This window comes from Amblyraja radiata, chromosome 25 (genome assembly GCF_010909765.2).
Source record: "Amblyraja radiata isolate CabotCenter1 chromosome 25, sAmbRad1.1.pri, whole genome shotgun sequence".
NCBI lineage: Eukaryota > Metazoa > Chordata > Chondrichthyes > Rajiformes > Rajidae > Amblyraja > Amblyraja radiata.
This window is the reverse complement of record NC_045980.1, coordinates 16,072,234-16,087,694: the sequence shown is the minus strand read 5'-3', so window position 1 is coordinate 16,087,694 and position 15,461 is coordinate 16,072,234. Positions and strand designations below refer to the sequence as shown.

General features: G+C 40.5%; 2 protein-coding genes across 9 annotated transcripts in view; one reads left to right on the top strand and one right to left on the bottom strand.

The window, feature by feature from the left end:
- Nucleotides 1-11,196, top strand: part of p2rx4 (purinergic receptor P2X 4) — a 46,504-nt gene extending 35,308 nt beyond the window's left edge. For both annotated transcript variants that reach the window (XM_033043267.1, XM_033043266.1), the window contains exons 8-12: nucleotides 5,419-5,552; nucleotides 6,362-6,455; nucleotides 9,188-9,253; nucleotides 10,020-10,115; nucleotides 10,758-11,196. In XM_033043267.1, the coding sequence (XP_032899158.1) occupies nucleotides 5,419-5,552; nucleotides 6,362-6,455; nucleotides 9,188-9,253; nucleotides 10,020-10,115; nucleotides 10,758-10,781 (414 nt within the window). In that variant the 3' untranslated portion in view covers nucleotides 10,782-11,196. The remainder of the gene's footprint in view (nucleotides 1-5,418; nucleotides 5,553-6,361; nucleotides 6,456-9,187; nucleotides 9,254-10,019; nucleotides 10,116-10,757) is intronic.
- Nucleotides 11,197-11,396: 200 nt separating this feature from the next.
- The window catches only part of camkk2 (calcium/calmodulin dependent protein kinase kinase 2), a 56,064-nt gene continuing 51,999 nt past the window's right edge, over nucleotides 11,397-15,461 (bottom strand). For 5 of the 7 annotated variants that reach the window (XM_033043260.1, XM_033043263.1, XM_033043262.1 and 2 more), the window contains one exon: nucleotides 11,792-13,877. In XM_033043260.1, coding sequence (XP_032899151.1) covers nucleotides 13,805-13,877 — 73 coding nt within the window. In that variant the 3' untranslated portion in view covers nucleotides 11,792-13,804. Of the gene's footprint in view, nucleotides 11,509-11,791; nucleotides 13,878-15,461 lie in introns of those variants that run through there. The other 2 variants (XR_004415693.1, XR_004415694.1) reach the window with 2 other exon arrangements.

Genomic DNA, 15,461 nt, shown 5'->3' with positions numbered 1-15,461 from the left:
ACCATAGCCGTGAGCACTGGCTCGCCCCAAGGCTGTGTCCTAAGCCCCCTGCTGTTTAGTCTGCTTACACACGACTGTACAGCTAGACTCAATAACAACTTCATCAACAAGTTCGCTGATGACACAACAGTGGTGGGTCTCATCAGTGACAATGATGAGTCGGCGTACAGGATGGAGGTGGAGCTGCTCACAGGATGGTGCAAATCCCACAACCTCATTCTCAACGTGGGAAAAACTAAGGAGATGGTGGTTGACTTCAGGAGGGCGGGAAAACAACACCATACACCTCTGCACATCGATGGAGCTGATGTGGAAAGGGTCAGCAGCGTGAAGTTCCTAGGACTCCACCTGTCAGATGACCTGATGTCCACAACCAACACCACAGCACTGGTCAAGAGAGCCCAGCAGCGACTACACCCTCTCCGAAGACTACATAAAGCAGGTCTCCCCACTACACATCTACGAACTTTTTATAGGGGGACAATCGAGAGCACATTAACCAACGGCATCACTTCCTGGTTCGGGAGCTGCAAGGCGTACGAACGGCACCAACTTGACAGGATTGTGAAGACCGCCAGCAGGATTATTGGTGCTCCACTCCCTTTCTTGCTGGACATATACAGGAAGAGATGTATCAACAGAGCCATCTCCATCATCAAAGACCCCTACCACCCATCGCATCACATATTCTCCATCCTGCCATCTGGGAAGAGGTACAGGAGCATTAGCTGCAAAACCAGCAGGATGCTCCTCAGCTTCTTCCCGCAGGTTCAAAAACAGTTTTAATTATTCATTGGAACACAAAACCCAAACCTGATTTAAACAACCCAGTCAGGGATATGGATAAACCGACAAACAATTTAACAATGCTCCAGCCAGCCACGCAATGGGCCGTCGAACCGGAGATTCCAAAACCTGCCCAAAGAGATACAACCCTGAAACCAAAATACACGAAAACTCTAAGGTCAGCCCTTATCCGTCCCAATTCAATATCTGTTAACAAGGAATGGTGAAAATACACAAAGTTCTATGCCATGTGGTCAGGCTTCCTCGGCCCACACCAGCAGTCTGCTCATCAGTCAGGGTCGACGAAGAAGAGAGAGAATCCTGGGAAGCTCTGGTATTTATACTTCAGATGAGTCACCCGTCACCTGACGCAGCTTGGCCAATCGGGTACAGGAGCCTTTAACCCCTCGATTCCAGACTCACAGCCACGAGGCCTGCACTTGGGAGAGAAACAGAGAAAGGTAAGTACATAGCATTCACCAGGAGGGGGAAGCGCCTAACACCCCCACCCAAAGATACTGAATAAGTTTCTGAAAATGAACTATAAAACACCACCAAATTTCAGCAACTATTCAGTAGCACAGACATCACTGGCGCAACAATGCATCAGCCAATACATTATCTTTGCCACGGATATGCCTGATCTCCAAGTTGTAATCTTGCAGCTGCAAACTCCAGCTCATTAACCGCCGGTTCTTATTCCGCATATTCTGCAAGAATGCCAACGGATTATGATCCGTGAGTACGATGACAGGGACATTCGAGGAGCCAACATAAACCTCGAAATGAGTCAGAGACATTACAACCGCAAGGGTTTCTTTCTCAATGGTGGAGTACCACTTCTGATGACGATTAAACTTCTTAGAGAAGTACGAAACTGGATGCTCCACCCCATCTGAATCATCCTGTAGAAGAACTCCACCAACGCCACGATCACTAGCATCTACTGCCAGCTTAAATGGACGCTCAAAATCAGGTGCCGCAAGCACAGGTGCGCGCACCAGAAGACTTTTGGTATGTTCAAAGGCTTGTTGACACTCTGCGGACCACACAAAAGCTACCTTCGGACTCAGCAAATCCGTCAAAGGGGCAGCCACCGCAGAGAAGTTTGGACAGAATCCTCTATAGTACCCAACCATAGCCAGATACCTACGGAGTTCAGTCCTAGAGGTTGGAGCAGGAAATGCGACGATATGCCCCACCTTTTCCTTGAGAGTGCGAACCTGACCCCAGCCCACTACTTTACCCAGATACGTTACCGTGGCCTGGCCAAACTCACACTTCCCCAGTTGATGGGTCGGAGTTGATGATCCCGGACGAGCCCCCATTTTGTTACGACTCCCGAATGCAAGTACTTCAGAGCCGCGTAACACAAGTCAAAAACCAGGTTCAGGTTCAAAAACAGTTTTAATTATTCATTGGAACACAAAACCCAAACCTGATTTAAACAACCCAGTCAGGGATATGGATAAACCGACAAACAATTTAACAATGCTCCAGCCAGCCACGCAATGGGCCGTCGAACCGGAGATTCCAAAACCTGCCCAAAGAGATACAACCCTGAAACCAAAATACACGAAAACTCTAAGGTCAGCCCTTATCCGTCCCAATTCAATATCTGTTAACAAGGAATGGTGAAAATACACAAAGTTCTATGCCATGTGGTCAGGCTTCCTCGGCCCACACCAGCAGTCTGCTCATCAGTCAGGGTCGACGAAGAAGAGAGAGAATCCTGGGAAGCTCTGGTATTTATACTTCAGATGAGTCACCCGTCACCTGACGCAGCTTGGCCAATCGGGTACAGGAGCCTTTAACCCCTCGATTCCAGACTCACAGCCACGAGGCCTGCACTTGGGAGAGAAACAGAGAAAGGTAAGTACATAGCATTCACCAGGAGGGGGAAGCGCCTAACACTATAAGACTGTTAAACGGACTTTGCCCCCTGCCAAAGTATCGCGCACCAACCACCAACCTGGACAGAGCCACTGTCGTGCCGCTGCCGATCGGAACGCCTGTTGATGTTTAGTTGAGAGTAGTGTTAAACTTGTTCATGATATGTATTTTTATTTCTATTTATTTTTTACTGCACACTGAATGGACACTGGTTTGAGTAACGTTTTTTTGTTTCCTCTGGGTATGTGAGTACTCAAGAAAATAACAATAAAGATATACAATACAATACAATACATCCCAAAGATGCCGCGACGTCAACCGCCTCAACTTCTCCACTCCCCTGTCTCACTCCAATCTTTCCCCCTCTGAACGCACTGCCATCGAATCACTCCGCAAAAACCCAGACTGGGTCATCAAACCAGCCGACAAGGGAGGTGCCGTGGTAGTCTGGCGCGCCGACCTCTACAAAGCTGAGGCCACGCGCCAACTCACGGACACCTCCTCCTACTTACCCTTGGACCATGACCCCACTGACGAGCACCAGGCCACCATTTCTAGCACCATCACCGACTTCATCAATTCCCACGCCCTACCTGACCAAGCCTCCAAACTCATCGTTCCCCAGCTCCGCACGGCCCGTTTTTACCTTCTCCCAAAATTCCACAAACCCGGCTCTCCCGGCAGACCCATTGTCTCTGCGTGTTCGTGCCCCACCGAACTCATCTCCACATACCTTGACTCCATCCTATCCCCCTTGGTCAAATCCCTCCCCACCTATGTTCTAGACACCTCAGACACTCTCTGCCGCCTCCACGCATTCCACTCTCTGGGCCCTCACCCCCTCATCTTCACCATGGATGTCCGGTCACTCTACACCTCCATCCCCCACCACGATGGCCTCAGAGCCCTCCGGTTCTTCCTCGACCAGAGGAGCAACCTATACCCAGCCACTGACACTCTCCTCCGCTTAGGTCCTCACCCTCAATAACTTTACATTTGACTCCTCCCATTTCCTCCAAACACAAGGCGTAGCTATGGGCACACGCATGGGCCCGAGCTACGCCTGCCTCTTTGTCGGGTACGTTGAACAATCCTTGTTCGAGGCGTACCAGGGCCCCATCCCCGACCTCTACCTCCGCTACATTGACGACTGCTTTGGTGCCACCTCCTGCACCCACACACAACTGACTGACTTCATCCACTTCACCACCAACTTCCATCCGGCACTCCAATACACCTGGACGATTTCCGACACTTCCCTACCATTCCTTGACCTCACCATCTCCATCGCAGGGGACAGACTCCTGACCGGCATACATTACAAACCCACTGACTCACATGGCTATCTGGACTACACGTCTTCCCACCCTGCCCCCTGCAAAGACTCCATCCCCTACTCCCAATTCCTCCGCCTACGCCGCATCTGTTCCCAGGACGAGACATTTCATACCAGGGCATCGGAAATGTCCTCGTTCTTCAGGGAACGGGGATTCCCCTCCGCCACCATAGATGAGGCTCACACCAGGGTCTCATCCATACCCCGCAACACTGCTCTCTCTCCCCATCCCCGCACACGCAACAAGGGCAGAGTCCCTCTGGTCCTCACCTTTCACCCCACCAGCCGGCAAATACAACACATAATCCTCAGCCATTTCCGCCACCTCCAACGTGACCCCACCACTCGCCACATCTTCCCATCTCCCCCAATGTCTGCCTTCCGCAAAGACCGCTCCCTCCGCAACTCCCTCGTCAATTCTTCCCTTCCCTCCCGCACCACCCCCTCCCCGGGCACTTTCCGTTGCAACCGCAAGAAATGCAACACCTGTCCCTTCACCTCCCCCCTCGACTCCATTCAAGGTCCCAAGCAGTCGTTCCAGGTGCGACAAAGGTTCACCTGTATCTCCTCCAACCTCATCTACTGCATCCGCTGCTCTAGATGTCAGCTCATTTACATCGGTGAGACCAAGCGTAGGTTGGGCGATCGTTTCGCCGAACACCTCCGCTCAGTCCGCAATAACCTACCTGACCTCCCGGTGGCTCAGCACTTCAACTCCCCCTCCCATTCCCAATCCGACCTCTCTGTCCTGGGTCTCCTCCATTGCCAGAGTGAACAACAGCGGAAATTGGAGGAACAGCACCTCATATTCCGTCTGGGGTCCTTGCGTCCTTATGGCATTAACATTGAATTCTCCCAATTTGGCTAGCCCGTGCCGTCTCCTCCCCTTCCTTAACCCTCTAGCTGTCTCCTCCCACCCTCCCATCCGCCCGCCCTCGGGCTCCTCCTCCTCCTCCCCTTTTCCTTCTTTCTTTCCCCACCCCCCATCAGTCTGAAGAAGGGTTTCGGCCCGAAACGTCGCCTATTTCCTTCGCTCCATAGATGCTGCTGCACCCGCTGAGTTTCCCCAGCAATTGTGTGTACCTTCGATATTCCAGCATCTGCAGTTCCCTTTTGAACACATCCCAAAGATGTGCTGGTTTGTAGGTTAATTGATCTATGTAAATTGCCCCTAATGATGAAAAAGAGGGATAACATAGAACTGGTGTGAATGGGTGATTATTGATGGTCGGTGTGAATGAAGGATCTGTTTCCATGCTGTATCTCTAAACTAAAACTAAAATCAGAGCTTTAGGTGATCTTCGGATATCAATTATGCAAGGGGTTGAGTTAGCTAATAATAGCAAAAAAACTTTCCTTTTAATTTAGCAAAATTTGTACTTCGAATCTCATTTCTTTTTCAGGGTGGAGTGATGGGTATTTTAATAAAGTGGAATTGTAACCTGGATCGACCAGCATCTGAATGTTTCCCAGTGTACAAATTTCGCCGGCTTGACAAAGGTACAAATGAAGCACTGTCGCCTGGTTATAATTTTAGGTATGTATAAGACTTCAAAATATTTGTCAAATAAGAGATCAAACATTAGTCGTTACTTTTTCTGTTTTCAATGAGAACAAAGACCTAGCCTCTTCACCTGCTTTACCGGGTGGCAGAGCAGTTGCTTACAGCAGGGTGGCGCATCAGTAGAGTTGTTGCTTACAGTGCCGGAGACTCGGGTTCGATCCAGACTACGGGTACCGTTTGTACGGAGTTTGTACATTCTCCCCGTGACCGCGTGGGTTTTCTCCGAGATCTTAGTTTTCTCCCACCATCCAAAGACATACAGGTTTGTAAGTTAATTGGCTTGGTATAAGTGTAAATTGTCCCTAATGTAAGTGTGCTGGGATCTTTGGTAGGTGCGGACTCGGTGGGCCAAAGGGCCTGTTTCCGCACTTTATCTCTAAACTAAGCTTTGGGATGTTGGAGGAAACTGGAATACCCAGAGGAAACCCACGTGGTCACCGAGAAAACGTACTAAAATGAGGCCAACATTTTGATAATTTTGTAAGATGGAGACAAAAATGCCCATTCACAAATACACATATACTGCCTTCTCCTCATTGTGAGCTGCATATTAACTTTCAGTGAATTGTGTGCAAAGACTCAAGTCTCTCTGAACATTGACTTTTCCCTATCACCCATTGACGCACTTTGTTTTGGGAGAACCATTGAGGTTCAAGTCTTTCCAGAGTTTATGCTGCTCAAGTGATTTTTTTTTTGTATGGCATGGTTTAAACCAATATTTGAATTTTATTATATTTAAAGTTAAGATGTGGTTTCCTAACTTGAACAATAATATAAAACAGATTTGCTAAATACAACATAAATGAAAAAGGAAAACAAACAAGAACATTATACAAAGCATACGGTATACGATTCATCATTGACGTTTTTGGTAAGGTGAGTGATTTTTGTCTGTATCTATTCATTCTTGAGATGTGGTGGTTGTGCCTGACAAGACCAGCATATTGTCCATTCTAATTGGTGTTGAATTGGTGAACTGTCATCCTGAACATGCTGAGTAGTTACAATAACAGTGCTGTTAAGTAAATGATTCTATGATTTTGGCCCAGTGACAAAAGACCAATAATAATTTTTCAAGTTGCTATTCCGTCCAAGAGGAGGGAGGGATGATATATGTGGACTTTGTTCCAATTGTATTAATCTAGGCAAGTGACAAGTATTCTACCACCATCTTGCCTTGTCATTTTCTAACAAGTCTAACTTCTGACATTGTGTGTTACTGGTTGAATTACATTATTGGAGGCTATAATGATAACTACCAAGAAGAAATAAGTACAGTTATGAGGGAAAACTGTACGGTGCAGCGCACTTCACAGCGCCAGGGACCTGGGTTCAATCCTATCCTCGGGTGCTGTCTGTGTGGAGTTTGCATGTTCTCCCTGTGACTGTGTGGGTTTCCTCCCACATCCCAAAGATGTGCAGGTTTGTAGATTAATTGGCCTCTGTAAATTGACCCTGGTGTGTAAGGAGTGGATGAGAAAGTGCGATAACTTACAACTGTGAATTTATCAGCCTTGTGAATGTAGACCAGGTCTTGCTATAGGCACAGATCTTAAGCCAAGTCCCAGACTTTCTCATTTTACCGCAATGTACACGTCCAAAACATTTTTCACTTTCAATGGCTCAATGCCAGTGGTTTAGCCACAACCTTTGGCAATATCGGCATAATGTGGCACATTATATTTATTTAAAATGGGATGACTTAATACCAAATTGTAGAAGTATTTAATAACCAGATTAATCTGGTGACATAAAATAAAATTGTCTCAATAATTTGCAGAGGCAGTTAACGTTCCTGGTTGCCTTTGTCTTTACTCCTATTTGTGGGGTATCCCTTATGTGTACAACACACAATAAATTACTGTGTCCTAATAAATGTACATATATCAGCTGCTGCTATTAAACATTCCAATGTCCTTGAAAGGTTGTAAAAAATTATTCATTGTAAATTGCTTTAGGATGTCTTGGAAAGGGTATGAAAGGTATAAAAACATTATTCAAAGAGAACATTCACAAAACACGATCCATTTCTAGTGATGTTGAATTCTGTTTTGAGGGCAAGATCATAACAAGTTTAAAATTGTTGAACAGTTTTTGGCTAAAATTTGATGAGGCACAGAATGGATTCTGGTTTTTAAACTCGCAGCTGGACATTTCCACACCAGTCGTATTAAAAAGTGACATCCACTGATGCAAGGGAAGAACTAATTGGATTGTGATCTGGTCAGTGGTGTTTGTTCCAAAATTCACTTGAGCTGAACCCAAAGAAAAATGCTATTTTAAACAGTACTTAAAAATACATGGAATACTTGGAGCAGAAATGAATATTTTGGCCCAACTATGGCAGCAGTTACAATTCCAAACTCTAGGTCATTGATGTGAATAAGTGGGTCCAGCACTTGGGATCACGACTGTCCACCTTTTTCACTCTTTATTTCTACTCTTTGCTTTATTCCTACTCTGACTTAAAGTCAGATGGTTATCTATTTTGCTACTTTCCACCTGAAATGTATTTTCTAACCCTACTCAGTAGTTTAGAAAATCTAGAAAAAATAGAATAAATTGCATTACTATAATTTCTGTAAAACCGATTCAAAAAACAATGCTGGCTATTCATTATCATTTTTTCAATTTCTAGTTTTTCTATTATCTCCTCTAGTAGGATTATATTAAAAAAAAAATTATATTACATTGTCTCAGGCATGACACCTTTTATCCAGTAATTTATCAAATATCTATAGTGATGTTTTCTCTCTCATCTCTTAAAATGAGTGATCCATCCGAATCAGGGATGTTTTCTTTATTTATTCCCCCTTTCTTGATTTCAAATTTATTATTTATCATTATTTGTGTTATCCAATGATATATCCACGCGTTATCTCTTCAGTAAACGATTTAATATTTCTGCCATTTCCTAATCCTGCCAAGCTTTTATTTTGTTGGTGCAATAGTGAAATATTTTGCTATTTTATACTCCTTCCTTACTTTAATTTAATTTCATGATTCCTACAAATTCCTTTTTTTTGATGGGTCGTGTTCTGCATTCTTCTGGTGTCTGTGTAGTTAATGTATGCATCTTTTCTTGCCTTCAATTATTCTCATATTCCTTTATTCATCTACTATGCCATGAGTGTTTAGATTATTTTATTTATATTTTCCCTCTACTCTGTTGGGCACCATTTTAAATTTTGTTGTGGTTGCTTTACCAATATTAGTCCCAACTTCCAAATTAATGTTTCTCTGATCTATTAATTTGTTCTCCATGGTCACTGCGGCCTAAGCAATCACTATTACTTTAGATAAGTGAATTTATGAATAAACATTTAGAAATGTTAGCTAAGTGTCAAAAAATGAGCCTATTAGATCATTACATTTTTGACAATTAATGTTAGTGCAGTTTTGAACTGTTATAACTCTCAAAGTGAAAGTAGTGAACTTGCTAGAAGGTAATGAATCTGCTGAAAATTAAACAATTCAGGCTGAGGCCAAAAGGATGATTTTTTTTCTTCAAGTGATTATATTCCATCTTCATATTGTTTATAACAGAAATATATAATCCCTGCTTCCAATATTGATAAATACTGCTTTAAAACTATTATTCTCCACAGGCTGGAAAATTTAACATTATCCCAACATTGATAAATGTAGGATCTGGCTTGGCCTTACTGGGAATGGTAAGTTATTTTGTGTTTTAAAAATAGACATATGAAATAGTTAAGGTGTGTGAATTTGTGCATTATTTACAGCAAATATTTTTATAGATCATGTTGTTGCTTTGATAGTTTTTTGTTGAGGAAATTGTGGAAAACAAATCAAACTAGCACTGATCATATCTAAAACCTTCAGCTAAAGCAACCAGGTTGTTTTATTTGGAACCTGGTCCTTCATTTTATAGTGCACACAGCTCCACTTGCAGCACATTAAATGTGACTGCTATTATTTTATCTTTATGTATATGGCACATGGAGATATTAATCATCAATGCTTTACTGCTCTCAACTGATTCCTACAATCCCACAGTAATTAGCTACCAAAGTCAAACCCATTCTTGATCCTTCAAGTTATACTTTATGCTCTTCTGTTAAAGTTATATAGCAGCACTCCCACTTTACCTTATTCATTTTTATGACCATCCTAACCATATAGTAGTTTTATTAGCCACTGTAAACTGTTCTGAGTGGTATACTGGATATTATAATCTGAAAGGAGTTAATGAGAATGACGGAAGAATAATATTGGGATTATGTAGCCTTAGTGGACTAAAGAGCCTGTATTTGCATTATATTACCCAAAATTTGCAAACAATTAAAATGAGGCAGCTGTACAGCGTATCAGTGAAATGTATTGAATTTTATGTTTATAAAAGTCAGATATTATATGAATCTGTTTTAGATCGAAATATCTTTGAAGTCGCAACATAATTAAAATGTTCCCTTTCAGGCAACAATTGTGTGTGATATAATTGCCCTGAACATCTTAAAAAAAAAACATCATTATGAAGAACTGAAGTTCAAATCTATTAAAGACGGTGAATTGGTAAGCCAATAAAATAAAATTCCCTCCTCAAATAATAACTTTAAAAATTAAGTATTTTTAATCAGTAGAAATCAAATTATTTTGCAGTAATTAACTTCAACTGGATCAGGCTGAATAGGGGTCCAGACCTGAAATGTTGTCTGTGCATTCCCTTCGATATGTTGCCTTATCTGTTGAGTTACTCCAATACAGTTTTGCCCAAGATTCTGGCCTCTGCAGTCTCTCAACTACAATTTAAACTATTTGATAGTGTTCCTGCTGAATAGTGTGATTTGCAAATGTAAACTTAATGAACCAATTCTTTGTGATATGTTGCTTAGTGATTTTTGACACTAATAGACAATTATTTTTTTATCATAATTATTTTTTATCATAAACATATTAAATACCAAATTCAATTGAAAATATAGTAAATCTTGACAGTTGTTCTCTATTACATTTAGCACCTTTATTAAATGTCTATTTCCAAGAATAAACTATTTTAAAAATGGAGTCATATTTCAAGCTATTTTCCCCCTGAATCTGACCACATGATAGTGTGATATAAATAAGAAATTACCAAACTAGTTTAAGAATGTGTTATATTTAAGAAAATCCAGGAAGTATTACTTTTTCTTCTCTCCCCGTGTTGAAAATCAATAGGCTCTGTTGGAAGAAGGGTCCTAACCCAAAACATCACCTGCCAATTTTCAACAGAGGCTGCCTTACTCCAGCATTTTGTGTCCATCAATAGGCTCGGCTGGAATGATACAAAATCACAGGAATCCAAACTGGCTTTTGGCACATGAATTGGTGTAAAAAAAAAAAATCACATTTTCTATTTGGCCTTTGACAAACATGTCCACTTCAAGGCTATATGTTTTTATAAATGTTTAATCTTAAAAGGGAAAAAATATTCTAATTGCTATTATTAACTAATGAATTTTGATGTTGAAATAAAAATAGCAGTTATTGACATGCAGAAAGTTACTGCGAACAGCAAACAGATTTTATCTGGTGAAAACAATCATTTGAGAACTGTTGTCGATGTGGATCAGTTTATCCTTTGATATGGACATTAAAGTGTTGAATGGAAAAACCCGAAAGCCAGAATTTTCTTTCTACCCCGAACTCGAACACTTGTTCTCAAAGTTGAATGTAGAGAAGCTGGACTAATAATGCAATATAGTATTCTAAAGTAATTTGGCAGCTTAAGCACAATTCTGTTACCAAGAGCTTCAAATCATCATGTTTTATACGGACACTTTCCAGGAGTGGACAAAGCCTACAGTAATCAGTTTCCTTTATTTGTTTAACAACTTTGTTTTTTTGCTCCTTACTTGCGCAATCAATCAATCATTGGAAATTTATAATTTCCCAAATATATTGATTGGAACATCATTAAAGGCCGCTGCTGTTGAAGAACACAAACAAGCACCATCAGCTTCTCAGGTTTTCATTGCTAAAGATTACAGTTTAAAAGTTGTTTTATAGGTGGTTACAGTAAAAACAATTATGTATATTGCTCAAGTGGACAGGTTAGTTGAATGGTTTGCTTTTGTGTTGTAATTTCTATTTTCTTTAAAAAGAATTCACTAAACTCTAATTGTCTGCCCGTCAATATTTGAAAAACATGTTTTGGAAGCTGCAGATTTATTTTGAAATATTACAAAATATCAAAAACCATAATAAAAGTATTTGTGGCTGAAAACATCAATTTATTAAGTAAATAATAACATTTTCTTACAACTACTAAATCTATTTTAATTAATAAAACTGAAGATATTCCTTATCGACATTAAACAATTATTTATCTGCAGTCCATCACACAATTTCCCATGTTTATATAATTTCATTATGCAACTTAATTAAATCGAAGTAACAGTGCCCCCCAAGCTCCAAAAACAACATCCATATTGCAAGACATTAAGGTAAGGTTTAATTAAAATTGATCTATACGTATAAATTGAAAGCCTTTGAGAATGAAATATCAAATATGTTGGAAACACCTAGTATGCAAGAATAATACTGATATTAAATATGGTTGTTTTCATAAATACACAATACAGATAATATTTGGCCATCTGTATAAAACATCAGCATACATAGTTTTAGTAAATATACATATTTGGCAAAATACCAGAAATATTGCAGCAATATCATAACTAACTTTTCCATGAACACTTAAAAACTGTACATATCTTTGTTCTCAAAATGTTAAAAGATATTTCATCAACAACTTGCACTTAGACAGTGACTTGAAATCAATAAATTGCCTCAAGGATATTGGATATAAGCTAACAGTCGCAAATAAGGACATATTAGGATAAGTGGCTAAAAGAGGTAGGTTTTATAGAGTATCTTAAAGCAGTGGATAGGTTTCACCCAAACTTACATTTCAAACAGTTAGATAGCAAAATATTTTTCTACATTATGCTCACTATTCATCATTCATTGATATGGTAATAGACTTCGTTTTTAATTAAATATAATGCACACTGCATCAAATTCATATGACCATCTACACAGAAGCATCATTCTCCCTGTGCATGTATTTCAAGGTTTCAAGGTCAGTTTATTGTCACATGTACCAAATAAGGCACAGTGAAACTTACAACATTGAATCTAATATTGTGTATTATGGAAAGATCTGTGCCCACACTACAACATACTGAACAGAATTCACACTGAGAAATTCACCACAAAAATAGAGCCTCTGTTTCATGCATATTAATGATGCATATTGTACATCATAGAACAGGTACTTGGCCTCTAGGAAAACATTATTAAGAAATTATAGCACTTTGTTTTGCATTTGTTTACTTGCAACAATTATATATTTCCTGAAAAGGGGGAAGGTTCGATAATTGAAATGCGTACAGGAAACACACAACCAAGAAGTGGCAACATTTACAGCCAGCTTTATAACATTAAATGTTTTTTAACCATGGGTAAAATAAGAGTGAAATATGTGTTATATTAATAGCCACACCCTATAAAAGTGAATAATTTTGAAAATAAGAAGCAACTCAGTTCTACCATGGATCTAGCATTTCCATGGAGAATGTTATTTATGATAATTAGTATTAAAACTTGTCTTCACTATACTTTTTAATAAGCTAAATAATGTTTAGTAAACTACATAGCCGATACAAACTAATGAAATAGTACAAAATTAAACGGCCAATAATGTGCATTATTCTTGATATTATTATAATTAATTTAATTGTCATATTACATTGTAAATACTATTTAAAAAGTTAAAAGCAGACTTTTACATTAAGCAAATACTGTAAACATTTTGCAATATGCATTCTGATTGATATCATGATGTGAAAAATCACTAAATATCTACAACTTCCTCTTGAAGGTGAAATTCTGGGCCCCAAATGCCTTTAGGAAACGTACCACAAATTTAAAATTGTATACTTATTAAAATGTTAAAACCAATCCAACATCTGTACTCGCACATCAACTACCTCCATGCCTTAAAAATGAATACATCAGTATCTTAAGCAATTGTGTGTTTCAAAGAATTTCCATGCAAAAGCACAAAATACATGAAACTTACTGAGTTGATTATGCAACTGGCAACTTACATCTTAGGAAATATCATACTGATGTATACATTTGGCTCCTAACATCACAGCAGCTGATTATTTTTTTGGGAACCCAATGAAACATGCGTATGTCCTTTATTGCATATAATCTCATGGCAAAACTTCATCCTCTCCAACTTCTGGTAGTTCAGAATTCTTCATACTATCTCCACTACTTTGTTTTCTGTTGAAATAAAATATACATCCTGTTCAGCATGGAACAAACGCATCAATTGGGATCTGATCTCTATTTTAAATACATTTTGTTAATTTTTGATCCCAAAGTAAATAATCTAATAAAGTGCAGAATTACCAAGTAGTCTTCTATGAAAGCTAACAGATAATGTTTTAAATTGCATTTTATAAATTGTAAATTGCATCCATGTATTGCCTGAAATATTATACAATGTTTTATTTGCATGCTTTGTATGATATCTCCCATATACCACCATTTACAACAGGGGTCTCCAAACTATGGCCCGCTGGCCACAGCCGGCCCGCAGCAAGCTCTTAACACGTTCCGTGCGGCGGGCTATTTAGCGGGTTCTGTGGTAGCGCGGGAACTTACACGTCAGTCTGCTGTAGGTTATCAAGTTGAGGGTTTGTGTGCAGCTGTTGACAGGTTACCATTAGTTGTACGTGACTAATACCCAGGGGTGCAGTGCTGCCGGAGCTCACCGGAGTGCCACTCCGGCACCTCTGTAAAAAAACCCCAAAATAAACAGGGAATTTTAACTAGCGGGTGTGAGGTCATGGTAACCTGGTTAAAAGAGGGGGAAGGGGAAGTCCCATCACTACTGAGGTTCCCTGTAGGAGGGGAGGAGCACTGGGACCCAGCAGAGTCAGACCACGTGTTGTGTGCATCGTGGAGGTTGTGGGCCTGGTGCTGACCCTGGAACTCTGGTGAGGTGACGGTTCTGGCCCGCTGGTGGCGAGGCGAGGAACGGTGGAGTCGCTGGTGGAGGCCCGTGGGGGGCTGGAGTAGATACGGGCAGCAGCATCGGTGGCCCCAGGAAGACAGTGAAGGTCAGTGACAGCGGCCTGTGAGTGAGTGGTGGGTGAGTGAATGGGTGGGTGGGTGAGTGGTTGACATTTTTTTATTTTTTCCGTAAAAATATGCCAAATATATAATGTGGCCCTCATGCTGAAACGTTTGGAGGCCCCTGATTTAGAACAATATTCGACGTGTAATTGACATACGAACTATAATCCAGTGAATTAACCCAAAGTACTTAATGGAAGCTTTGCATACAACATTTGAAACAGTGCAACAAATAAACATTTGACCAAAAGCAGATGTTTTCTGTGCAATAATAAAGAAATAACAGAAAGACGTGAGAAGAGAATTCCAGAGGTTAAGGCATTAGGGCAAATAGGGGATTGAAGAAATCAGGCATACACCAGAGGTCAAAAAAGACAGGGATCTTGGAGAGTTGTCAGGCCAGTTAACATTAGAGATGGAAAGGTATATAATAGACAGACTCAAACACAAAAACTTGAAATTTCAAAACGAGGCAATGTAATCAGGGATTATGTGCAGTATTTTTTAACTATGGGTAAAATAACGTGTTACATTAATAGCAACACTCTATAAAAGTAAAAATGAGTTGGATGATTTTAAAATTAGCTTAGAAATGGTGGATGATTTTAAAATTAGCTGTAATAGCTTAGATTTGCCAGAATATTGGAACACTTGAGGCAAAAGAAAAAGGTCCGTATCAGAACTTCAATGGCAGATTGACTGAAAAGCGTCAGAGTTGGATGATGT